Source organism: Ammospiza caudacuta, chromosome 14 (assembly GCF_027887145.1).
Source record: "Ammospiza caudacuta isolate bAmmCau1 chromosome 14, bAmmCau1.pri, whole genome shotgun sequence".
In the NCBI taxonomy this organism is placed as follows: domain Eukaryota; kingdom Metazoa; phylum Chordata; class Aves; order Passeriformes; family Passerellidae; genus Ammospiza; species Ammospiza caudacuta.
Window position 1 is genome coordinate 1,462,460 of NC_080606.1, and position 25,313 is coordinate 1,487,772.

The 25,313-nt window shown below is 52.2% G+C and overlaps 3 protein-coding genes across 5 annotated transcripts; 1 reads left to right on the forward strand and 2 right to left on the reverse strand.

Moving 5' to 3' along the window:
• Nucleotides 1-2,870: 2,870 nt before the first annotated feature.
• Nucleotides 2,871-13,558, reverse strand: NSDHL (NAD(P) dependent steroid dehydrogenase-like). 3 transcript variants are annotated; one of them, XM_058814186.1, is made up of 8 exons: nt 13,521-13,558; nt 12,894-12,944; nt 10,509-10,670; nt 9,309-9,455; nt 8,139-8,267; nt 6,041-6,183; nt 5,462-5,564; nt 2,871-4,469 (listed from the first exon to the last, which is right to left on the reverse strand). In XM_058814186.1, exons 2-8 carry the CDS (start codon nt 12,912-12,914, stop codon nt 4,134-4,136), a joined length of 1,041 nt encoding a protein of 346 aa, XP_058670169.1. In that variant the 5' UTR covers nt 12,915-12,944; nt 13,521-13,558; the 3' UTR covers nt 2,871-4,133. The 3 variants fall into 3 exon arrangements, with proteins under 3 accessions (XP_058670169.1, XP_058670170.1, XP_058670168.1); XM_058814187.1 differs by lacking the exon at nt 13,521-13,558 and adding an exon at nt 13,341-13,440; XM_058814185.1 differs by lacking the exon at nt 13,521-13,558 and having other exon boundaries at nt 12,894-13,072.
• CETN2 (centrin 2) lies at nt 13,268-18,585 on the forward strand. Its single transcript, XM_058814353.1, has 6 exons — nt 13,268-13,393; nt 13,801-13,896; nt 15,872-16,030; nt 16,694-16,822; nt 17,467-17,604; nt 18,016-18,585. The coding sequence occupies exons 1-6, from the start codon at nt 13,268-13,270 to the stop codon at nt 18,103-18,105; spliced, it is 738 nt and encodes a 245-aa protein (XP_058670336.1). The 3' UTR covers nt 18,106-18,585.
• Nucleotides 18,586-19,460: 875 nt separating this feature from the next.
• LOC131563994 (putative glutamine amidotransferase-like class 1 domain-containing protein 3B, mitochondrial) lies at nt 19,461-24,988 on the reverse strand. Its single transcript, XM_058814247.1, has 4 exons — nt 24,792-24,988; nt 23,081-23,252; nt 22,124-22,325; nt 19,461-20,126 (listed from the first exon to the last, which is right to left on the reverse strand). Exons 1-4 carry the CDS (start codon nt 24,897-24,899, stop codon nt 19,934-19,936), a joined length of 675 nt encoding a protein of 224 aa, XP_058670230.1. The 5' UTR covers nt 24,900-24,988; the 3' UTR covers nt 19,461-19,933.
• Between the last annotated feature and the right edge of the window lie 325 nt (nt 24,989-25,313).

The following is a 25,313-nucleotide window of genomic DNA, read 5'->3' on the forward strand; positions in this document are numbered from 1 at the left end:
GGGATCCCCCAGTGCTTGCAGGGTGCACGTGGCACACTGCTCCCAAACCTCACTGAATCATGGAATGCTGTGTCTTGGAAGGGAGCTCAAAGCCCCTCCTGTTCCACCCCATGGGCAGGGACACCTTCCACTGTCCCAGCTTGCTCCCAGCCCGGCCCTGGACACCTCCTGCACATCCCTGCAGTGCCCCCTGAGCCTTTTTGCTCCCTGGACATGCAGGGTCGTTTCTGACCTGCTTTCATCCATTTTTCCTCTTACCTATTTCTGGTAATTACACCCAAGCCACCCTTTTTCCTCTCTGGAGGTGTGTCTGGACCAAGGCTTCCCCCACGTTCCAAAGGCAGCACTGAAAGGAATTCCTTGGTCAATCCTCCTGAGCAAGTTCCCTTTGCAATCCTTGTAAGAGGGGAATGGAGGTTTTGGTCACCTTAACCCCACCTAGAAAAGCACTTGTAATCCCTCTCCCTTCCCTCCCTCTCCCTTCTCCAGGATAAGCAACAGAAGATCTCTCCTTATCTCTCCCAGAGCCAAAACCAATCTCAGGTCAGCAAAATGAGGAGCTGCAGCAGAAAAAACCAGGGAAGCAGAGAGAGGGAGATAAGGAGTTTGGTGAGAGTGCTCCAGGGAACTCTTTGAAGTCGTGGGGAGCTCCTGTTGAGTGTTCTGACAGGGACGGACTGCACCTGCATTTGATCCTGCATGTTTGGAAGGAAAGTTTGATAATGGCAATTTTGCTTCACAGCCTCTGCTTGCTGACACACATAATACAGACTGGAAGCCATAACAATCCCACAATGGTTTGGGTTGGAGGGACCTCAAAGCCCATCCAGTGCCACCCCTGCCATGGCAGGGACACATCCCACTGTCCCAGGGTGTCCCAGTGTCCAGCCTGGCCTTGGGCACTGCCAGGGATCCAGGGACAGCCACAGCTGCTCTGGGCACCTGTGCCAGGGCCTGCCCACCCTGCCAGGGAACAATTCCTAATTCCCAATATCCCATCCAACCCTCCCCTGTGTCCTGTCCCTTCCCCCATTGTAAATTTTCTCTCTCCATGTTTCCAGTTGGCTCCTTCAGGCCCTGCAAGGCCACACTGAGGTCACCCCAAAGCTTCTCCTGTCCAGGCTGCTCCATCCCAATTCCCTCAGCCTTTCCTCCCAGCACAGCTGCTCCATCCCCCTGAGCATCCTGGTGCCTCCTCTGGACTCTCTCCAGCAGCTCCACACCCTCCCAGTGCTGAAGAGGTGGCACAAAAACACATCCAGGCAGGGCACAACAGCAGGATCTCATCACTGCCCCAAAAATCCAGGACAGCATTTATGCCTGTTAGAGTTGGAAAACAAGAGGAGGAGCTGGAGCAAGGCTGGAAGAGGCTGTGGATGGAGCAAAGCTCTGCTGTGTTGTGGCCAGGGATGGAGGCACAGCCAGGATCCAGCACTCCCTGCTTGCCTGGGCTTGGGAAACAGCAGTGCTCAGAGCCAGAGGAACCTGGCAGCTCCCTGACTGCACTGGGAGAGCTGCCAGCCCAGCTGTGCACAGCCCTGGGTGCCACCTGAGTGCTGCCCCTCAACCCAGGTGTGCACAGCCTTCCCTAGGTGCCACCTTGTCACTGTCCCCAGCCCAGGTGTACACTGCCTGCCCTGGGTGCCACCTGAGCACTGCCCCTCAACCCAGGTGTGCACAGCCTGCCCTGGGTGCCACTTTGTCACTGTCCCCAGCCAGGTGTGCACAGCCCTTGGTGCCACCTTGTCACTGTCCCCAGCCCAGGTGTGCACAGCCCTGCCCTGGGTGCCACCTGAGCACTGCCCCTCAACCCACGTGTGCAAAGCCTGCCCTGGGTGCTGCTCCCCAGTCAGGTGTGCACAGCCCTGCCCTGAGTGCCACCTTGTCACTGTCCCCAGCCAGGTGTGCACAGCCCTCAGTGCCACCTTGTCACTGTCCCCAGCCAGGTGTGCACAGCCCTCCCCTCAGTACCACCTTGTCACTGTCCCCAGCCAGATGTGCACAGCCCTCAGTGCCACCTTGTCACTGTCCCCAGCCAGATGTGCACAGCCCTGGGTGCCACCTTGTCACTGTCCCCAGTCCAGATGTGCACAGCCCTGCCCTGGGTGCCACCTTGTCACTGTCCCCAGTCCAGGTGTGCACAGCCCTGCCCTGGGTGCCACCTTGTCACTGTCCCCAGCCAGATGTGCACAGCCCTGCCCTGGGTGCTGCTCCCCAGCCCAGCAAAGCTCTGGGTCCCTCCCTGGGATAGGGAACCCCTCTCTGAACCCCTCTCTGGTCCAGCTGAGCTTCCAGGGCCTTCAGCACCCCTGCCAGGACAGGGAGAGCAGTGACCCTGCCCTGCCTGGTGTCCAGGCACAGCCACGGCATTTTTTGGGGTGGATTGGAGCTGCCGGGCTGGGAAATGCCACCTAGAGGCTGAAGGTGATGTGTGGGCAATGAATTTGTAGAGAATTTTTAAAGTTTGATAGAAAGTTTCTGATTGTAATAGCGTGAATTTTAACATCTGTATTGTCTAACTCTTCACATGAGACTGAAAATGGAATAGAAGTTTTAAAAACGCCTCTCAGCTGCCCCATCTCTAACTCAGAAAAGGGCATAATCTGACAGGGATGTAGTGTCTTACCTCTGGTTTGGCTCTGGGAAATCCTGGATCCTCCCCCTTCCACCAGACCCCATTCCCTGCCCCGGGGCTGGGCAGTGCCCAGCAGGGTGAGGGCAGCTGGCCCAAGCACCTGGACAGGGATTGCTGCAAGGCCAAGGTTGGTAAAACCAGCTGTTAACCAGCAAATCAAAATTCCCAGGAAAAAAAGCCCAATGTGGGGTTTTTCCCCCCCAGAAAACAGCCAGAAGTTCAAATAAAACCCATTTAATCAGATATTTAATCAGACTATAGCAGCACATTGAGGTTAAGGAGATTGTGGCTGCCCCTGGATCCCTGGAAGTGTCCAGGCCAGGCTGGATGGGGCTTGGAGCAGCCTGGGACAGTGCAAGGTGTCCCTGGGGGAGGAATGGGATGAGCTTTAAGGTCCTTCCCAACCCAAACCATCCTGGGATTCCATAACTCTGTGACTGAGGCATTTCCCATCCTTCTGAAATTTGAAACACCAGAACTGCCAGGGATCCAGGAATTTGCACAGGGCAAAACTCCAGCTCAAACCTAAACCCCTCATTTAACACCAAACCAGAACTGAAGTGCTTAGAAAGATTAGAGGGCAAAGAATATTTAACATACAAGTCAGAGGAAATAGCTTGGGGACTGTTGCTTTGTGTCCATTTCCTTGTGGAAAAGAGGTTTTTTTCATGGACTAAGTGGTCAGAGCACCAAAAATCCCTGTGAGCAGCACTGGCAGGGCAGGGAGGAGCAGCTTGGGGCTGCAGATCTTCCCAGCACTGCAGATGTGGGGACAGTGCTGGGGCTGCTCAAAGGCAGCTCCCAAAGATCCCTGCCCCAAAAGGGAATCATTTACAACCTGTTTGTGCTGAGAGTGGGATCTGCCCTCTCAGAGATGGGACACAAAGCTGCAGTGTCAGCTCTGTGTGATTTACTTGGGTTCTTTTGGAACAGAAATAAATCCTGCATGGACAAAGGAATGAAGCCACAAGTGAACACACTCCTTGTGGGTTCCTTCTGCTGCCTCAGGGAGAAGCCAAACTACCCCCTGATCATGGAGGGAAAACCAGAAGAGCTGCAATGATTTAGGAGATGGTGGCAGAAGACTTTTCTGGCACTGGGCTCTCTTGTGGAGAGCAAAGCCAAAGTGCAGAGGGGAGCCAGCCCCAGGAAGTGTTTGTGCCCCAGCTCTGGGAAGGGGTGGCTGCTGTCACCAGAGCAACAAAACACGGGACAAGGGTGGAGGGAAGGGAGCAGGAATGCTGGTGTGCCTGCTCAGGGTTGAAGAGGGTACGGCAGGGTGTTTATTCACAGCCCAGAGAGTTCAGCAGCAGTTTCCAAACACGAAGTCACATCCAAGAAACAAACTGTCAGCACAGCTCCCACATGGAATGACGAGGAGGAGGAGGAGGAGCAGAGACTCCAGAAAACTCCCCTTTCCTGGGAACTGCTGCCCTGTGCTCCATGTTGAGCTGTCAGAAATGATGGCACACAGGCTGGAGAGGCTCCAGGCAGGGAGTCAGGCCCTGGCCCGGCGCAGGCTGGGGTAGCTCTGCACAGTCCTGGCGATGGCCTCGTCCAGGCTGACCACGGGGCTGTAGCCCATGGCCCTCTTGGCCCTCTCACAGCTGTAGTAGTGGAAGGTGCCAGCCAGGGCCACCCTCATGGGAGTGAAGGTGGCCTTGATGGTCACCAGGGGCCTGAGCAGGGCCAGCAGCAGGGCCAGCAGCAGGGCCAGGTAATAGGCCAGCCAGTAGGGAATGTGGTACTTGGGAGGGTCGTAGTCCAGGCCGGTCAGGATGCGGGACATGAAGGTCCAGAAGGGAATTGGTTCATCGTTGGTGATGTGAAAGGCCTGGAAGAGAGGAGAGGAGAAGCCAGGGGTTAAAATCGTGGTGGATTGTCACAGACATCTTTTCATTAAAATCCTTTTGTTAGGCTTTTTCCTGCTGAAGCTGAGAAGTTTCAGCAGCAAAGTGTAAACAATGGTTATCTGCTGCTGTGGAATGCAACAGGTGGATCCGTGATTGGTCTCGGGTGGATGTTTGCATTTACTGACCACTCACAGCAGAGCTGGGCCTCACTCTGTGCTGAGACACAGACCTTTGTTATTCATTCCTTTTCTATTCTTAGCTTAGCTAGCCTTCTGAGAACTTTCCCTTCTATTTCTTTGTAGTATAGTCACAATGTAATACATATATATCATAAAATAATAAATCAGCCTTCTGAACATGAGGTCAACATTCTCGTCTCTCTCTCACCCTGAAGACCCTTGTGACCACTGTCACAGTGGATTTCCCAGGTTTGGCTCTGTGCTGGCCCCTCTCCTGCTCATGTGAGGACATCACACCCCTGACCTGGGCCAGAGCACACACCATCCTCACAAACTGCTTTGCACTGCCCACCTCTGAGTGAAGAGGGGGGAATCCCTGCTCTTCCAAGGAAACCAGCTACTTCTAGCACCCCAGAGGCCAGGATTCCTCATAAATGTCAGCCAAACCGGCTGCCACAGCACAGAGCAGACAGCTTAAAACACCCCAGTGTGCCCAGAGCACAGCAGGACCTGGAAAAGCTCCTCCTGTTCTGAATTGTGTCCCAAAAGCTGCTGTGTTTCCATGTGTGCCTCCTGGCTGCCCCCAGTTCTGCCTGGATTGCCCTTCCCAAGGAGTTTTAGAGCAGCAAATTCCAGGATATCCATCCAGCTCAGCCCATCTGGCTGCACTCAATGCTCCCCACAGATGGAAAACCTGGAGCTGCTGGCCTGCAGGATGATGTGCAGGGCCCTGAGGAATCAGCATGGATTCCACAGCAGAGGCTGGGGATCCCTTCCCTCCCCTCCCTTCTCACCTTCCCACACAGGGGGGAGCCTTTGTGCAGCTTTTCTGCAGCCAGGATGTGCCCATGCACCACGTTCTCCACGTAGGTGAAATCCACCAGGTTCTTTCCATCCCTGCACACAGAAAAGGAATTTAGCCCCAAGGCAAGCTGGGCTGAGAATCTGCTTGAGGCAAAAAGGACTTCCAGCAGGATAAATTCATCCCAAGCTTCCTCTTCTCTTCTCTCTGGTGCTGCAATTTCAGGCCATACTTTTAGTGTTTAATATTTAATAAGGATTTTAATTGCCAGAACCTCAAAGACCACAAGTGGTATAAATTAACAGCAAGTAATCTGAGCTGTCTCATATTAATGGCACTGCTCTTTAACAGCTCAATCCATACCAGCTTTTCTCATGGATATTCCTCTGGCATTATGGACACTCACCATGGCAGGGAGTGAGCCCCTGCCATAGGATTTTTAAGGAAAAAAAATGGAAAGTGAAAAATAACAGAAACAACACAACTGATTTCCTTTTGTTTCTTTCCAAAAGGGCTTTGTAAATCCAGCAGTGACTTTGTCCCCGCTCTGAAATGCCTGGGCCTTGCTCACCCAATGATGAACTTCATTTTGCCACTCTGAGCTGCCTGGATGAGGATGGGAACCAGCTGAGGGTCCCTGGGACCAAAGATTCCATGGGGACGGATTGCAGTGGTGAGGAAATTGTTGTCTGGATCGTTTGCACTGAGCACCTCCTGCAGGGAAAGAGGAGAAGGAAATCAAGAAGGAAAACAGAGCTCAGCAATGCATCCCACTGTGGAGCCTTAACTTCTTTTCTGCCAGGGTTGGGATTAAACTGGGAGATGGTATTTCTTGTTGGGACTCAGATGCTTATTTATGTTACAATCTCAAAAAGCCTGAGTTCTACAGCATTTCTCTCTAACAAACTAAAAATGGAGCCCCAGCCCTCTCTCTACAAGGCCTTTTAAGGATAAACTGTCCAGTTAAGAAATGACACCTCAATTATTGTTGTTTTTAACCCAATAACCAACCACCTGTGGCCTGCAATGGGGACTTTTTTATCCAATTACACAAAACCACCCAAACCCATGGAAAAGAAGGTGGAGAAGAAGGTGGAGAAGAAAGAAGGTGGAAAAGAAAGGAAAGAAGGTGGAAAAGAAAGGAAAGAAGGTGGAAAAGAAGGTGGAAAAGAAGGTGGAAAAGAAGGTGGAAAAGAAGGACCAGCCTCTGCCCTGAAACCTCCATCTTGCCTTATACATATTACTATATTCTAAACCCTTAAACCCTAAGTTTCCCACCCTGTGATGTCACACACTTCTATCCAGACTCCACACCCACAATCCCAGCTCTGTCATTCTGTTCTAGAAGCTTCTCCACGGCCTCAGGTCAATGCAGTGTTCTCCTGGCAGCACAGAAAGTCTGAAAATCTCAGCACCCAGGGTCCCAACATCCCACTATCATCACTGAAGGGGCTGGGGGCTCCCCATCTCCCTGGGAAGAACCAAGGGAAGAATTATTATCCTCTCCTGTCTTTCCAAGTGATCCTTCCTTTGTTCTCATCTCTTTTTCCAGTTCTCCTTGATAAGAAAACCAGACACAAAGCAGTTTTTATGGTTGAGCACTTAATGAATTGACAAGGGAAGGGAACACCCCAGAAGCCAGAGGAGCTCTCCAAGCTCCTGCACTCCATGAACCCTGTGCAGGAGCTGGAGCAGAGGACACTCAGGAATTCCATTTCTGTCCCTCCCAGCAGCTGTACCACCCCAGCCCTCCTGGATCTGCCTCAGGAGGGGGTGATCCCATCTCCCTGGAGCTCCAGCAGCACATTCAGCAGCTCTGGAGCAGATTTCACTCCCTTGGGAGTTCCTAAACCACGTGTTTTCATTTCCAGCAGCTGCTGGGATTTCTATGGAGGAGGCACAAACAAAATCCTTTGAGTTTCCCCCAAAACAAAGCCACAATCAGCAGCACTGGGGCTGCCCCTGATTGCTGCTCCTCAGCTTCCCCTTTATCAGTTACTGCAAAGTGCTGGGGAGGGAACAGATGTTTGCACAATTTAAATTAATGAAGCTCCAGTGGAGGAAATTCCTTCCAGCCTCTCACACTGTCAGCATCAGCATGGAAGGGACTCTCAATTCTTGTGGCACAAAAAGCACAGATTCTTCCCCAGCTGAGTGCAAGCCATGGGAAAAGGATCCAGGAAAGGTCTGCTGCCTTGGATTGAAAACATTGTTACCCCAGATTTAAACCACAGATGCTGCAGCAGAAAGAGCATGAGAAGAGCAGATATTGGTGCTGTGCAAGTGTGAAAAGCAGTGAACCCTCAGATGTTTTTTAACATGAATATTTTCAGTAATGGCCTGTGCCCCTCAGCTCAGGCCATGTTCCCACCTCCTCTCCTCCTCACTCAGTGCCTTTTTCACATTCCCAACTCCAAATTCAGGATAAAAATCAGGAAAAGCAGCAGAGAGGACAAAAACATCCCCTGAGTGCTGTGAAACCAAAGCTGTGGCAGAGAACTGGGATTATCCTGTGGCTCCTCCATGGCAGTGACACCTCTGGAACCTCCTCTGCAGTGTCACACAGCATTTCATTCAACCTCTGTGGTAATCCATGGCACAGCTTGATTTTATTCTCTTTTTATTAATTGAATACATCCCAAAATAACAATTTAACCATTGGCAAATACCTTCTCCTGCAGGATCTTGGTCTCTGTGTAGTAATCAATAGGTTTTTGTGCATAGGGCAGATCTTCTGAGCCATTTTTTATGTCTGTGCCCTCAAAAACCACACTGGCACTGCTGGTTAACACCAATTTCTGCAAGAGATAGGGGAGAAAAAGAGTTGCTTAAAGCCTAAAATAAAAAGGTCATTATTTACAAAGGCTGAGTAAAGATAATAATGGTAATAATTATAATAATGGTAATAATGATAATATTTAACCAACTGATCCTACAGAAAATAACCTGAGTCTAACAGAAGATGAATAGAAACTGCAGGTAAGAGAATTCCTCCCTTTTTAATTCATTCTGTCCCATCATTTAATGCTACCCAAAGGAGATTAAAACATTCCAACAAACCCCCAAGGCAGTCAGTGCAGGGGAAACATCTCCAGGAAAATCAGAGGCTTGGAACACTTAACATACCCCCAGTGTTTTACACAAAGATTTGCCCATCTTGGCAGTAACAGATCACAGTGGATTTAACAAAAAAAAAAAAAAAAAAAAAGAAAGAAACCTTGGATGTTTTTGTTTGGTGACTTAAATGAAATAAATGAAATTAAAATAATAGAAATTAATATAATTAATAAATTTAAAATAAATTAAATAAATTAATTTAAATGATATAATGGGATATCAAAGTAATTTAGGGAGAAAATTCAGTCTCCAGTTCCAGGCTGGCTTCCTCAGGCTCTTCCTTTTGTGGGCAATTGACTTTCTAAACCAAAAGGCACTGAGATTATGGCACAAGTGAGCTCCTCCTCATTCCATGGTGAGGAATTCAGGGAGGGAGTTGATGCCATGAATATCCCCACTGCTGGAAAAGCCATCTCTGGGCTGTCCCCTTATAAAAGCAGGAAAGAAGCCACTTGTGAGGTGTTGTTCTCCCAGGGTGACTCTCCCAGGACAGATTTTAATGGAAGCTTTTCCATTCCAATCACAATGTGGTTTTCTATGGCAATCAGGGATTGAGTTTACACCAAGCTGGAGACCCAGAGTCTTTTCCACTGGTTTTCATGGGCCAAGTGGGAATTCATTATCACAGAGCCCTTTGTGCCCTCTCAGACAAGGCTGACCCGTGCTGCCAATGTCACAAAGTCCATCAGCCCCTCCTGCTCTCAGGCCTTTTCCAGCTTTACCTGCACTCCAGCTTCTTTGCAGGCTTCAATGACTGCCTTGGTTCCCATAAAATTCACCTTGTAGAACAGCTCCCTGTTGTCACTGGAAGGGGCTGGTGAGGCACAGTGGAACACCACAGACACCCCTTGCAGGGCAGGCAGCAGAGCCTGCAGGAAACACGGGGGAGAAGGGAATGGAGCAACAGCCATCAGGAGAAAACAACAGCAGGGAAATAAACCAGCTTTTTTTCATGGAAACAGCTGCATTTCAAACCATATTCCTCCATAAAGGTGGGCAGCTGGATGGGATTGGCATCCAGGATCTCCACAATGTCCAGCATACACCACATCCTCTCTTCTTCCCAGAGAAATCCTGGCAGCTTCCCCAGAGCTGGAGGCTGGCCAGGCTGCACTGCCTGCAATCCCCAGGTGCAGGCACAAGGCTCAGGGCTCCCTGGAGTTGGGTCCCTGAGGAAGCAGCAGGTTTAAAGCTCCCCATGGCACTGGCTGAGTGCAGGTGACTGTCCCAAAGTCACCTCCCACATGGCTCACACAGGTCATGGCCAAGGCTCCCTCTCATCCTGCCCTGACTGTTGGGAATATGAGCTGTGCCATTCTCATGGAGCTGGGAGAGCCTCCTGCAATTAGCCCAGGGGCTCTAATTACCCTGTAAATCTCAGCTAACAGTAATGTCATGTAAAATCTCAGCTAACAGTGATGCAAAGCACCAGGCACAAAGCAGTCCTGTGTCACAGACACGTTTTCTGAAAAATCCTTTCCTTAGGATTTTTCCTCCTGAGAAGCTGGGAGGCCTCAGGAACAAAATGTAAACATTGATTATCTGCTGCTGTGGAATGCAACAGGTGCATCTGGGATTGGTCTCATGTGGTTGTTTCTAATTAATGGCCAATCACAGTCAGCTGGCTCAGACTGTCCCAGACACAGGCCTTTGTTACCAGTCTTTCCTTCTGATGAAATCCTTTCTTCTGTTCTTTTAGTATAGTTTTAATATAATATATATCATAACATAATAAATCAGCCTTCTGAAACATGGAGTCAGATCCTCATCTCTTCCCTCATCCTCAGACCCCTGTGAGCACTGTCACAGTCCTGCCCTTTCCAGCTCTCAGCAGAATCCAGACATCAGACACCAGATGTGTTTCCTTCAGAGGCTTCCAAGGAAAAGTGCAAGGCCTGCATGTGCCCCTGTTCCTTGCTCACCTCCTTGTCACACAGGTCTCCCAGGAAGAAGGTCACCTGCTCACTCTGGAAGCTCTGCTGGATGTCGAAGACGTTGACTCTGTAGCCCTTGGCCAGCAGCTGCTCCACCATGTGCTGCCCCAGGAACCCCGAGCCCCCGATTACGGTGCAGCTCCTGCCAGCCTGCAGGGACAGGGACAGGGACAGGGACAGGGACAGGTCAGGACAGGGAGAGCCTCCCTGACACACAGAGCAACCAGCCTGAGCTTCCCTGGGGCTCAGTGAGCAGCAATTCTGCTCAGCAGCTCCACCAGAGGAATCTGAACTCGGACATCAAAGCTCTGTGCTGTGCCAGGGAGTTGTGAGTGCAGACACTCTGGTTTTGGGGTTCTGGAAGGACTCTGGTTTTGGGGTTCTGGAAGGACTCTGCCTCCTGCTCACAACCAGGAGGCTCAGGGAGGAGAGAAGGAAAAGAAGATTGGTCCCCATGAACTGTGCTTGGATAGCAAAACAAACAGAATGTCAAGGGAGCCTGCAAGATAGAGAGAGATGGTTTACAAGAGCATGGAGAGGCAGGACACAGGGAATGGCTCCCACTGCCAGGGGGCAGGGATGGGTGGGATATTGGGAATTGGGAAGGAATTGTTCCCTGGGAGGTGGGGAGGGCCTGGCACAGTGCTCAGAGCAGCTGTGGTTACCCCTGGATCCCTGGCAGTGCCCAAGGCCAGGCTGGACACTGGGGCACCCTGGGACAGTGGGAGGTGTCCCTGCCAGGGCAGGGGTGGCACTGGAGGACTTTTATGTCCCTCCCACCCCAGAGCAGCCTGGGAGTCTGGGCTGATTCTGTGATTTGCCTCAGCCTCCTGCCACAGCTACCTCAGAGCATAAAACCATCACCATGATCAGACCCTGTGACCCTCAGGGCCAAGAAAGCAGCTAGGTAAAAGCAGGGGCTGTCCTTTTGGGCCATCAGTCCTCTCTTTCTCTTTCTTTAAGCTTTGTAAATCAGTGATTGGAGTCACTAATTAACAGAGTTCAGTCTGGCCACTCGTCTGACTGGACTGAGCCCAAGGACCTCACTGGCAGCACAGAACATCCAGGCCCTGAGTCCCAGGGAGCTGTTACACAAAGAATGCTCTGTGCTGCCTGGAGAGAGTTTTACTCCTGGTTGTAACACAACCCCCACCTCTGCAGAGAGCTCTGAGGGAGCCACACAAAGACAGGGATTGTTCACAACTCTTGAAAGGCCACATCCTCAAAGGATCTGCTGCCAAGTGTTGGGTGATCCACAAGAGAAATGTGAGGAGCTCCCTGAGTTACATCAAAGCTGCTGCAGGTATTTGGGATGGGCCTTGCAGAGGAGAGACTGGTCAGGGTCTGGAGCTCCTGTGAGGGGCAGCTGGGAAGGGGCTGAGGCTGGAGAGGAGCTGGGAAGGGGCTGAGCCTGGAGCAAAGGAGGCTCAGGGGGCCCTTGTGGCTCTGCACAGCTCCTGACAGGAGGGCACAGCCGGGGGGTCGGGCTGTGCTTCAGGGAACAGGGACAGGAGAGGGAACAGCCTCAGACTGGGCCAGGGGAGCTCAGGGGGCATTGGGGACATTCCTGCACTGAAAGAGGGGCCAAGCCTTGGCACAGCTGCCCAGGGAGGTCTGGAGTCCCCAGCCCTGGAAGTGTTCAGCCAACAAACAGATGTGGTTTGGAGAAGATGAGGGGATTCAGTCAGAGGGGGGATGGCTGCTGAGGGGACTGACAGAAACTGTTTCAGCCTGTCCTCAAAGGCAGCCACTCCCTTCACGGACATTTCCCTTCTCCCTGCACCCCTTCCCATGAGGTCCCTTCCACCCTACACTGTTTTGGCATTCCCTGATGGCTGTGCACTCTCCAGGAGCCAAGAGCACCCGAACTGCTCTGAGATGTGCCTGAAGTGAAGTTTTACTGCAGCAGAATGCTGCCCTCTGCCTCTGAGCCCCACGGCACTGCAGAGGCTGCAAAGGAATCCCAGAATCCCAGACTGGTTTGGCTCGGGAGGGATTTTAGAGCTCATTTTATTCCACCTTCCACAGGGACACTTCCACTACCCCAGGGTGCTCCAAGCCCCATCCAACCTGGCCTTGGACACTTCCAGGGATCCAGGGACAGCCACAATTATATATAATTTTATTATAAACTCTCTATAATTTGATATTGCACAGCATAATATTTATGGCAAGCCAAGCTACGTGTCTATATTGATTTTAAGATATGAATTCAACCTACCCAAATTAAACCTTGGAAAATCATGTTTTCTCCCCAGAATTATCATTAATGCAGGATCAGCCTCATGTCTTCCCTAGTGATGTGCAGAATATTTATGAATTTGTTTCTGCAAGACAAAACTTCCCCAAGCACCATTTGAGGCCCCAACTCACCGATCTGAGGCATGTGGCCATGGCTTGGGTGAGGCACTGTCCACCAGAATCCTTGAAAAAAGGGAGCATATTTTTTATTCCAAATAAAATAACACATCTCTAGTTACAGAAATCAAGCTTTGGAACCATTATGCTGAAGAAGGATAAAGAGAGGGAGTTAATGCTCCCTGCTCTTCCAAACTAAATCAGCAACTAAAGGTGCTGGCCTGGCTCTTTGGTGCTGATTTTTCGGAAACCCCATTTGAAATTCCAAAAAAGAGGCGGGATCAGTGCCTGTCCAGCTGGAGCACTGAGCTGGTTTAAAGCAGGGGCACAGGGTGACCCCCCTCTTCCCTCTTCCACACCCTGTCTCTCAGCACCCATCCCTCTCCAGAATGCACTTTACGAACTGCAGCAGCTCCAGTTCCCCCTCAGCTCCCATCCCAGAGCCCCCCATCCTCCTCCTACCCTCGGCCTTGAGGGCCACACCACAGCCCCCAGCACCTGCTCCGCTGCACCCGGCACGTTAACACAGCTCCCAGCTCGTTTCCCACAGCCCCTAGGGCCCTTCCCCCGGCCCCCAGGTCCCTGCTCACGGATCCAGGCCCTGTCCCGCAGCCCCAGCCCGTTCCCCGCGGTTCCCCGCACCTCTCCCGGCTGCCGGACCCTCCCGGACCCCGCTCGCCGCCACCGCCCTCAGGGAGCCCTGGCCACGCCCCCTGCCTGCCCTCCACCAATCAGCGCAGCGCTTCCGCCCAGACCACGCCCCACTAGCCCTGGTCCCGCCTCTTTCCCTGGGGCGAGCATCGCGCCAGCCCGCTCCCGCTCGCTGATTGGTCTAACCCTCTTTCATTCCGGCCAATCGCGTTGAAGGAAGGAGGAGATTCTCCCACGAGCTCATTCACCTTTGCCTCCGCCGTCACGCCAGCCAATAGGAGCGCATGTTGCCATAGCAGCAGCGTGGGGGCGACAGCCAATGGAAGGGCGCGATATTGAGGCTGCCGGGCGTGAAGCCGGCGGGATGGTGAGGGCGGGGAGCGGCCGTGAGGGCCTCAGCAGCGGTCCGGGGGCCGCGAAGGCGCTGAAGGGGCTGGGAGGGCACTGAGTGGGGCTGAGGAGACTCAGAAGCTGGGAGAGGACTCCAGAACTGTGACGGGTGCTCAGGGGCTGTGATGGTGCTCAGGGGTTGTGAGGGGGCTCAGGGTTTGTGAAGGGGGCTCGGCACCTGTGGTTGGGGCTCAGGGGCAGTGGGGGGGCTCAAGGGCAGGGAGGTGGCTCAGGGGCAGTGAGGAGGTTCAGGGACTGTGGTGGGGGCTCAGTTGCAGTGGGAGGGCTCAAGGGCAGGGAGGGGGCTCAGGGGCAATGATGAGGGCTCAGAAGCTGTGGTTGGGGCTCAGGGGCTGTGAGGGGGCTCAGGGTTTTTGAAAGGGGCTCCAGGGCTGTGATGGGGGCTCAGGGGCCATGATGGGGGCTCTGGGGCAGTGATGGGGGCTCTGGGGCAGTGATGGGGGCTCAGGGGCCATGATGGGGCTCAGGGGTTGTCAGGGGGCTCAGGGGCCATGAGGGGGCTCAGGGGCAGTGAGGAGGGCTCAAGGGCTAAGAGGGTGCTCAGGGGTCATGATGAGGCTCAGGGGTAGTGACAGGACTCAGGGTTTTGATGGGGGCTCAGGGGCTGTGAGGGGGCTCCGGGGCCGTGATGAGGGCTCAGGGGCCATGACAGGGCTCAGGGTTTTGCGGGGCTAAGGGGCTGTGAGGGGGCTCAGGGGCCATGATGGGGCTCAGGGGTTGTGAGGGGGCTCAGGGACAGTGAGGGGAATTCAGGGTTTGTGAACAGGGCTCAGGGGCTGTGATGGGGCTCAGGGACACTGAAGGGGGCTCCAGGGCTGTGATGGGGGCTCGGGGGCCATGGTGGGGCTCAGGGTTTTCACGAGGACTCAGGGGCTGTGAGGAGGCTCAGGGGCTGTGACAGGGCTCAGGGTTTTAACGGGGGCTCAGGGTTTTAACGGGGGCTCAGGGGCAAGGAAGGGGCTCAGGGGCAGTGAAGGAGGCTCAGGGGCAGTGATGAGGGCTCAGAAGCCATGGTTGGGGCTCAGGGACACTGAAGGGGGCTCAGGGGCACTGAGGAGGGCTTAAGGGCTGTGAGGGAGCTCAGGGGCCATGATGGGGCTCCGGGACAGTGACAGGGCTCAGGGTTTTGTTGGGGGCTCAGGGGTTGTGATGGGGGTTCAAGGGCCATGATGGGGCTTAGGGTTTGTGGAGGGGTCTCGGGAGCACTGAGGGGGCTCAGGGGCCATGGTGGGGCTCAGGGGCTATGCTGGGGGCTCAGGGGCCGTGAGGGGGCTCAGGGGCTATGCTGGGGGCTCAGGGGCCGTGAGGGGGCTCAGGGCGCTATCAGGGGGCTCAGGGTTTGTGGAGGGGTCTCAGGAGCACTGAGGGGGCTCAGGGGCTGTGGCAGGGGATCAGGAGTCATGGACGGGGCTCAGGGGCCATTATGGGAGCTCAGGGGCAGTGATGAGGTCTCAGGGTTTGTGAAGGGGGCTCAGGGCACTCAGGCGGCGCTTGGGGCCGTGAGGGGGGCTCAGGGGCTGTGAGGAGGCTCAGGGGCTGTGGATGGGGCTCAGGGGCCATGAAGGGGGCTCTGGGCTTTGCTGGGGGCTCAGGGGCAGTGAGGGTGGCTCAGGGGCCATTATGGGGGTTCAGAGGCCATGAGGGGGCTTAGGGGCACTGAGTGGGCTCAAGGGCTGTGACGAGGGCTCAGGGACCATGATGGGCGCTCAGGGGCACTGAGGGGGCTCAGGGGCTGTGACGGGGATTCAAAGGCCATGATGGGGCTCAGGGTTTGTGGAGGGGGACTCAGGGGCTGTGTTGGGGCTCTGGGTTTTGCCGGCGGCTCAGGGGCACTCAGGGACCATGACAGGGCTCCGGGTTTTGCCGGGGGCTCCGGGGCAGTGCCGGGGCTGAGTCCCCGTTCCCCCCCGACCCCGCTGTCCCGTGCCGAGGCCTGCGGCTTTAAGAAGCCGTCGCTGGCGGCCGCGGCGCAGAGGAAGAAGGCGAATCCCAAGCTGGAGCTGCCGGAGGAGCAGCAGCGGGAGATCCGCGACGCCTTCGAGCTCTTCGACACCGACGGCAGCGGCAGCATCGATGTGAAGGAGCTGAAGGTCGGGGTTTCCCTGGGGCTGGAGGTCACTGAGGTTATAAGGGAACAGGGCCATAAATGCTCAAATAATGTCAAAAAGCACTGAAGTTTCCTGGGTTTCCCCCTCCTGCCTCCAGCAGAACACCTGGTGGGCAAAAGGCACGGTTTTCTCTTTAATTGCAGCTCTTTACTGCTCTTATGCAGTGTGTTTAGGACTAGGCTGCCCAAAATTCATGTATAATTCTGTGCTTTGTGTCCCAAATCTTTCTCTGTGCATAAAACATCATAAAAAGCGGTTGTGTCCATTGAAAAGGTGGTGGAGGGGTTCCTCTTGTTGAGGATTTTATGCTTTGTTTTTATTGTTATTGTTGCTATTATCTGCCCTTTATCAAAGGAAGAAAACATTTTCCCGACAAGATTTTTATCACCAGAATGAAAAATAAACTTATTTAAATTCCCTGTGGTTGATCAGTTAAAGATGGCGAGAGTGTGTGTAGGAAATTCCTGGATTAGCTGAGGCACAATTCCAGAACAGGAATGTTTCTATCTCTGTTTTCTGCATCCTGATGCGAGTGCAGAGCAGCCTCACTCTCAGCCTGCCCCTGTTTTCTGGGAGACCCAGAATTTTGGAAACTTATTCCCCCTCTCCTGTGGTTTTGGTGACAATTTTATTTTGTCCTTCCAGGTGGCCATGAGGGCCCTGGGGTTTGAACCTAAGAAAGAAGAGATCAAGAAAATGATCTCAGACATCGATAAGGAAGGGACAGGAAAAATCAGCTTCAGTGACTTCCTGGCAGTGATGTCACAGAGAATGGTATGGATGTTTCACAGCTCCAGAGGGAATTTTGAAGGTGGATGAGGAGCCTTTATTTCCTTTTGGGTTTACAGGAAGATTAAAGCTCTATATATTTTAATCCTAACAATTAAATGTATAAAAGTTGGGGTAATCCCTATCCTAGAGTCTCTCATTTTTCAAGGAAAAATTAAAATCCTGATATTATTAACAGGTTTCTTTAACAAGCAGAGGTGAATTTTGTGTTGAGAAAAGGGAAAACAAGTTTTTCTCACAGAGGGAAACCAGCTCAGGCCCGCAGGAAGCTTTTGGGGGGTTGATGTCTGGCATGGGGGTGTTTTCTTTCCTTGAATTCTAATTTACAGATTAAATCTCTGGTTTGAAAAATCTTTTCAAAATCCAGATATTTAATAGCAGAAGACCCTGATAGTGAAATCCCTAAGATATCTGACTGGCAAGGACAGGAAAAAACATCCTTGAAATTCTGGAATTCTGGTTGTGTCTCTGTCTCTGTGTGAATTTTATGTGTAATCCCTGCTGGCTGAGCTCCTTTATTTGTCCCCAAGGGTTTATCAGTCTATCAGATCTTTTATAACTTTATTTTGAGTGTCACCTACAGTATAACCACTCCTGTTTTACCTTAAACTTGTCCTTTCTTCCTTAAGGCTGAAAAAGATTCCAAAGAGGAGATTCTCAAAGCTTTCAAACTCTTTGATGATGATGAGACTGGAAAAATCTCTTTCCAAAACCTCAAACGTGTGGCCAAAGTGCTGGGGGAGAACCTCACTGATGAAGAGCTGCAGGTTTGGACCTGGTGCTTTTGGGGTCTTTGTGCTGGAGCTGGGAGGAAAATCCAGCACTGGTGGGAAGGGAGGAATTCCTGGAATCTGTGGGGTTTGAGCTTGAGGATGGGTTGAGCTCACATGGATGTAGGACTGGGATCATCCATTGCAGCTCTGTGCAGCAGCAGAGATGTGAAAGGAATCACTCTGCTCCAAGCACTTGGTTCCCCCCAGGACCTTCCCTGTAATATTTCCTGCTCAGATTTCTCTATAAATACCCCAACCACAACAGATTTCAGGAAGTATTTTGTCTGAGCTTGAGCCAACACTGTCCCCTCCAGCACAGCTAAAGAGGGGCTGGAATTCTGCATGAATCAATGCAGTGATTCCCAGTAAAGCCAGAGCTGAGTGCTGACCCCAAATCTCTTGCAGGAGATGATTGATGAGGCAGATCGGGATGGGGACGGGCAAGTGAGCGAGCAGGAATTCCTGAGGATCATGAAGAAGACTGGCCTGTACTGAACCCAGTGGGATTTGTGTACATTCCTTAGGGAATGGGAGCCTCATTTTGTGGTGTCTTGATTTCTTTGGAGGCAGCAGAAAATACAGGTCAGTTCTGTTAGAAGTTTTTTGTGTAAAAATTTTTACTTGTAAAGGTGTTTGGGACCAGTTTACACCGCTCTGTTTACAAGCAGCAACGTGATTGCTGGTTATGATGTTTACACTGCTTTGAATACACAAATCACATTTTTGGGACCAAATTTAGATCCTTTTCTGACTAAAAAAATGGGTCCAAACAATTCAATTTGGTAAAGACATGACTCAGAACCAGACAATGTCAATCTATTGCTCAGTGTAAATCTACTTTGGGTTTATGTGTTGGTTTGGGCCTACAGTGAACTCTTTTTATGACATATTTGCAGGAACCACCTTCTTACAACCTGTTTTATGGGATTATCCCTTCCCCCATTTTCTAGGGCATTCTTTAAACTCAAAATAAAATTAAACTGCTGCAATTTACCTTGTGGTCAGTTCACATGGCTAAGGAAATCTTTGCAGAAGGAAATTCCCAGTGCTGCTGCTGAGGGCTCTGTGCTTGCAGGAATGCTCAGAGGCTGCAGATGGGATTGGATTTCAAATAAAATCTTATTTTTAAGCCATCAGAGTTGTGGAAAGAGTTTTGATCCCCACTTTGCCAAAAAAAGACGTGGCCAGGCTGGAGAGGATCCAGAGGCCACAAAGATGATCCAAGGCCTGGGAAGTTCCCATGTGAGGACAGGCTGAGAGAGCTGAGCCTTAGAAAAACTGGGGTTTAGGGGAGATCTTGTCACCATGTTTGGTATGTGAAGGGTGGCTACAAAGGAGAAGGAAACTCCCTTTTTATGAGGAATCATGGAAAGGACAAGGGATAATCTGTACAGGACACTCCTGGGGAGATTCTGAATGGGCACCTTGGGACAGTTTTTCACCATGAGGCAATCAGCTGTTGGAAGTGGTGGATTCCCTGAGTTTGGGCACTTTGGGATCCATCAGGACAGGCTGCTGGACATCTTCCCTAGAGAGCATTTTTATCAAGAAAGGTTAGACCAGGTAAGCCTTGAGACCCTTCCAACCTGGAATTCTCTGCTCCTGTTAATGCAGGAGAAGAATTTCACCTCTTCCCACCAGAGCTGGCTGGTGACACAGGGCTGGTCCTGCTCTCACCAGTGTCACATTCCTGCTCCAGTCTGGCTTCTGACAAATCCCAGCAAAACAAGGGAGGGGGGCTGGTGCTGGAAATTTCTTCCTGTATCATTTCCCCAACTGACCCAGAGGGAGAGGCAGACACAGAAGCAGAGTTCAGTAGAAGCATCAGGTTTTATTTGGTAGCAGAGCTGGGTTCCTTCCTTTGGCCACAATTCACTGCCTGAGGGAGGGGTTGGGGAGCAGCTGACCCTGAACCCTGGGGGAGCCTGTGGCAGGGATAGGTGGGATTTTGGGATGGAATTCCTCCCTGTGAGGGTGGGCAGGCCCTGGCACAGGGTGCCCAGAGAAGCTGTGGCTGCCCCTGGATCCCTGGAAGTGTCCAAGGCCAGATGGAGCAGCCTGGGCCAGTGGAAGGGGGCACTGCCCATGGGAGGAGCCTGGCACAAGATGAGCTTTGAGGTCCCTCCCATCCCACGATCCCACGGCAGCTCCAGCCCAGCTCCCGCCAGGGAGTGACGTGTCCTTGGCAGAGCACGCCACCTCCAGGATTGTCCCTCCTCAGCAGCCACCAGAGCTCTGCGGCAGAGCCAGAGTGTCCCTTTAGCTGTTGCTGTGTGAGGGGAGGGACAGGCTCCACGGGGAGGAGCTGGGTGCCTGCGGGAGCTCAGGCCAGCCGCAGCACCTCCCTGACCATGCTGCCGATGCCGTCGTGCACCTGGTGGATGGGCGCGTTGCACATGAAGGCGCTGGTGCTCACCAGGCGGTTCCTGGCGTCCACGTGCGCCTCGGTGACCTGGCTGTTGACGTGTGTGCAGCCCAGCTCCTTCATGGCCTCGGCAGTCTTGGCATAAGGCCACCTGCAGGGGAACGGGGAAGGAAAACATGGAGTGGGGAATCTGCTTTGTTGTAAATCAAAGGCGACTCCAATGAAGGGGAGAGAGAATGATGCATCTGACTCCATCATCAGGAGGCTAATTGTTGGGGAAGATGAAACAGGAAAGCCTTATAAATATGATTGTCTGGCAAAAGATTTTGAGAATATGGAAGCTATTAGCGAGATTGAAATGAAAGCAAGCTTTGAGATCCCTCAGTTACTGAACAACTGGAAAACAACGGTGTGGCCAGACTGAAGGTGATCCCCTTTTGATGGAACAACACCTTCTGCTTGCAGACAGGCCCAAGGGTCAGAGCAGACCCTACAGCTTGGCAGAAGGGGCCCAAAGAGGAGTTTTTAGTGTTTAAAATGTAACACAGTATGGTAATGTAGTGATTCTGATAGGCTGTATGTAAATGCTATAGGATTTGTATATTGTACTAGATTGGGTAGTGAGAACTAGAATATTCAACACAGAAGATTTATTGTATTGTAATGGGAACCTCACTCTCTTGCCTCCCTTACTCTTCCCCCCTCTCATCGTCTCTCCCCCTCTCTTCTCTCTTTGCTGCTCCAGCTGTGTTTGGCAGCTCCCAGCAGGGCCCTGCACCCAGGCCCTCTGCAATAAACCACAAGTTCCAGACCTGGCTGCAGAGATCTCTCGTTTCTGTCCTGACTGTCCTACCCCCCAATGCTCCTACAGCTAATGAATTAATTTATTATACTACACTATATACATTTCATCTAAATTGAATCTGCCCTGCACTCACTCTTGCTCTCAATGCACAGAACTGCACTCCTCTGTGATTCTCTCGTGACTGTCCTGTGACAGTCCCGCACACACACACCTGGCCCTGACAGGCCAAGGGAACCAAACATCCTCACTTTGGGCAAACAATCTCCATATTGCATTCTGCTTTAGTTCAACACAGGCACAGCAAGCAAGATAAGAATTGTGTTTTCCTCCTTCTCTGCTTGTCTCACAGCTCCTCTCTGTTCAGAGGGCATGTGAATACCACACTCCTTCACTCTGTGCTTGGGGAAGGGCCAGAGGGAACATTCTGTGGTCACTGCACAAAACCTGCTCAGCAGTATCCAAATCTCCTGTTCCAGGAGTTTTCCAGGACTGTACAACAGGAAAACCTTCTGTTCAAATGAGTTAAACATCTGAAGTAAGGCCAAAATGAGACCTGAAGTTCCACTTTGGACGTTCCAGTACCTAATTCTGCCCATTCCAGTGCTCATGTTAATAGGAGCCTGGGAAGATTTGGGTGAAAAGGGACCCCAAAGCCCTCCCAGTGCCACTCCTGCCATGCCCAGGACACCTCCCACTGTCCCAGGCTGCTCCAAGCCCTGTCCAGCCTGGCCTTGGACACTGCTAGGGATGGAGCAGCCACAGCTTCCCTGAGTAACAATTAGATTTAGATTTGGGGTGAGTTTTTTCCACCAGCTTCCTCCAAGTTAGTGAAAAAACTCCTTTCTATCAAAAGCCATCAACATTCCTTGCCTGCCCTTGGGAGAATCCAGTCACAGCTTCCCTGTAGGACTGAAGACAGTTTCACTCCCTCCCTCTCTTCCCACCCCAAGCCTTGGGTAACCATCCTATTCCTGCCTTGGACCTGCTTAGGTTGGAGTCAGCAAAGGCTTTTCCTACCCTGGGTCTGTGAGGTATCAGGGAGGTAAATAATTAATTTAAAATAAAGTGTCTTATTCAAAGCCATCAGAGTTGTGGAAACAAGTCACGAAAATGCAAACAGGTCAGGTGTTACATCATTCCTTCTGCTGTGCTGAGAAATTATAAAATCAGTCTTCCAGAGTTTCTACTTTTCCCTGTTCTGTCCTCAAAAGGGCTGGAAGTGCAGCAGAGCTGAGTTCTCAGCAATAGCATTCAGCTCCTTGTGAGCTTCCACCACCTAACCAGAATCCCTGGTGACTTTGGGGGACCCTGGTGTGAGTGTCACCAACCCCCCGGTCACTCACTGCTCACACTCGGTGTCGTGGCCCACGGTGACCTCACAGCCCGGGAAGATTTTGGCTGCCAGCACGGGGGAGATGCAGCACAGCCCGATGGGTTTGTGGGCAGCGTGGAACGCCCTCAGCACAGCCTCCACCTCTTTGGAGACGCTGCAGTTCTTGCCCTGCATGGCCCAAGTGCTCAGGTTTTTTGCCACCCCAAAGCCACCTGAGGGAAGAGAAAGAAGAGTTTAGCTGGAGATTATATCCAGGGCAGGGTTTTTGCCAGGTGAGGCATGGTGGAATGCTCAGGTGGATGGGGTGGTTGGCAGCATTTGCCCAGTGTCACAGACATCTTTTATGAAAAATCCTTTCCTTAGGATTTTTTCTCCTGAGAAGCTGAGAGGCCTCAGGACCAAATGTAAACATTGATTATCTGCTGTTGTGGAATGCACCAGGCCAACTGTGACGGTGTTCACAGGGGTCTGAGGATGAGGGAAGAGATGAGGATCTGACTCCATGTTTCAGAAGGCTGATTTATTATTTTATGATGTATATTATATTAAAACTGTACTAAAAGAATAGAAGAAAGGATTTCATCTGAAGGCTAGCTAAGAATAGAAAAGGAAAGAATGATAACAAAAGCTTGTTATCCGAGAGTCCGAGCCAGCTGACTGTGATTGGCCATTAATTAGAAACAACCACCTGAGACCAATCCCAGATGCACCTGTTGCATTCCACAGCAGCAGATAACCATTGTTTACATTTTGTTCCTGAGGCCTCCCAGCTTCTCAGGAGGAAAAATCCTAAGGAAAGGATCTTTTATAAAAGATGTCTGTGACAGTCCAGTATCAAGAAATGAACTAAAATTAGCTCTCCTTCCAAGCCCTGCTCCAGCCTGTCTCTCTCCATCCCACAACTCCCACGCCCTTCCAGACCTATGGAATGTCCAAGCTGTGGCAGGCAGACCCCACACAGCCCTACCTGGGATGATGAGGGCGTCCAGCCCCTTGACATCCAGCGTGGCCAGGTCCTTGATGTTGCCTCTGGCTATCCTGGCACTTTCCACCAGGACATTGCGCTGTTCCGCCGTGGGCTGCCCCTTCACATGGTCCACCACGTGCATCTGGGGGATGTTGGGAGCATAAACCTCAGCCTGGAGTGAGGGGAGAGGGTTGTTATCCTTCAGCAATGATGGAGAAACATGGAAAGGCACTGGCAGTGAGTGGGAATGCTGAGGGGCTTTCTTGGGAAACAGTTGGCGTGGAGGAAGGAGGGAAGGGAGGAAGGAAACTTTCAGTATTTAAGAACTTGTCTGGGGGGCTGAAGTGTCCATCCATATCCCAATAAATCCCTCTTGCAGGGTGACCACCCAGAGAGCTGCTGTCCCACCCCATCTCCCACAGGACTTGGAGTTTCCTTTCCCTACCAACTTTCCCAAAGCCAGAGTGTTTTTCTGGAAAATGCTCTCCCTTCCTTTAGCACTTTCAAGCTCATATGCAGAAATTAAGAGTGGAGGGTGGTGAACAGATTTTGGGACTGGCCCATCTGTGCAGCTCTGGGCCCCACAATTTAGGCAGGATTTAAGGAACGCCAAGGTGTCCCGAGGAGGGCAGGGCTGGAAGGAATGTCCTGTGAGGAGCAGCCGAGGACTTTGTTATTATCTAGGTGGGAGACAAAGAAGCTGAGAGGCACCTCATGGCAGCTTTCCGTGGAGAGGGAGGTACTGAGCTCTGCTCCCTTGCAGCTGAAATAGTCCATTCTACGCTGACCTTAGAAAGGGAGAGATTGAAATGACGCCCGAGTTTCCTCCACTAGAGGCCCCTGGCGATCCAGGGATGAGGGAGGGACGAGCTCCGAGCCTGCTGGGCTGGGAGATGGCAGGAGGGAAGCACTGCAGCAGCTCCAGGAGAGGAATATGCAAAATTACACACGTCTGGCCAAGTCTCATCCTGGAGCCAACAGCGAGGGCAGGGTTGGAATGGTTTAGGATTGGAGGGGCTGGCACGGGAAGGTCACCCCTGTGCCTCTGTGTTCCACACAGCAATTCCCATTCCCAGGGGAACAGCTCCGACCAGACCCGTGGGTGGTTCACAGCTGAGTAAGATGTCCCAGAGGCTTTCCCTCCCTCCCTCCTTCCCCAGTCTCACAGAGCGGCTCTCCCGACTTTTAGAGCAGCTGCACCTTTTTTACCACTCAGGTTTAACTCACGCACCCCTGTCTGTTCTGTCATCCCTGGAAGTGTCCCAGGCCAGGCTGGACGGGCTTTGGAGCAGCCTGGGACAGTGGGAGGTGTCCCTGCCCATGGCAGGGGATGGGAATGGATGAGCTTCAAAGTCCTTCCCAACCCAAACCATTCTGGGATTCTCTGATTCTGTTTTCACTTCCACTCTTTGAATGTTTTAAAAAAATGAATCTCAAACAGCCCAAACTGTCTTTTAAACAAAAATAGCAGGAGAGAAAGAGGATGTGAAGCCAGAAGCGAAGAGAGAAGGCATTCAGGAAAATGTGTTGGGGATTTGGATGCAGAGCTCCGCACCAATCCCTGTGTACAGCACAGCTGCGCAGGGAGCTCTCCACACTCGCAGTGGCTCCAGGCACCGCTGCTTGCCTTTTGGGGAGTTTTGAGGAGGGAAGAGATGAGGAGCAGAGCCGGGACAAGGAGCCCGGGCAGGACCGTGCCGGTGCCTCTTACCTGAGCCCCCTCCCGGCTGAGATGCACCAGCACCGCGGACGCCTCGTGGATCTCGCTGCCGTCGAACACGCCGCAGCCCGCCAGCAGCACGGCCACCCGCTTGGCCATGGTCCCCGGAGAGCCCCTGTGGCCACTGCGAGCTCTGCTCGCTGCCCCAGCCCTTTATAGCTACAGCTCTCCCTGGGAGCAGGTGGGGCCCCGAGGGCTGGGCTCCGTTTCTTACTGGCAGGGAGGTTTTATTTCCAGTTCCACAGGCAGGGCATATAAATATTATTTGTTTCCTCAACTGGCTGCTCCCTTACAGATCTTCCTCCCAGCACGTTGTCTGCAGAGCAGCCCCAGCTGACATGCCCTGCTCAATAGAGCAGCTGTGTTTTTCCTCCTCGGCTGTTGATTTTCCATTCCAGTTCAGACTGAAGCACCAAAACCTTTGCGCAGGAGATGGTATCAAAGGGAGCCAGGATTTCAGCCAGTGCATTCCCCTCTCTGACCCATTCTTTGAACCCTGCACTGCATAGGCTG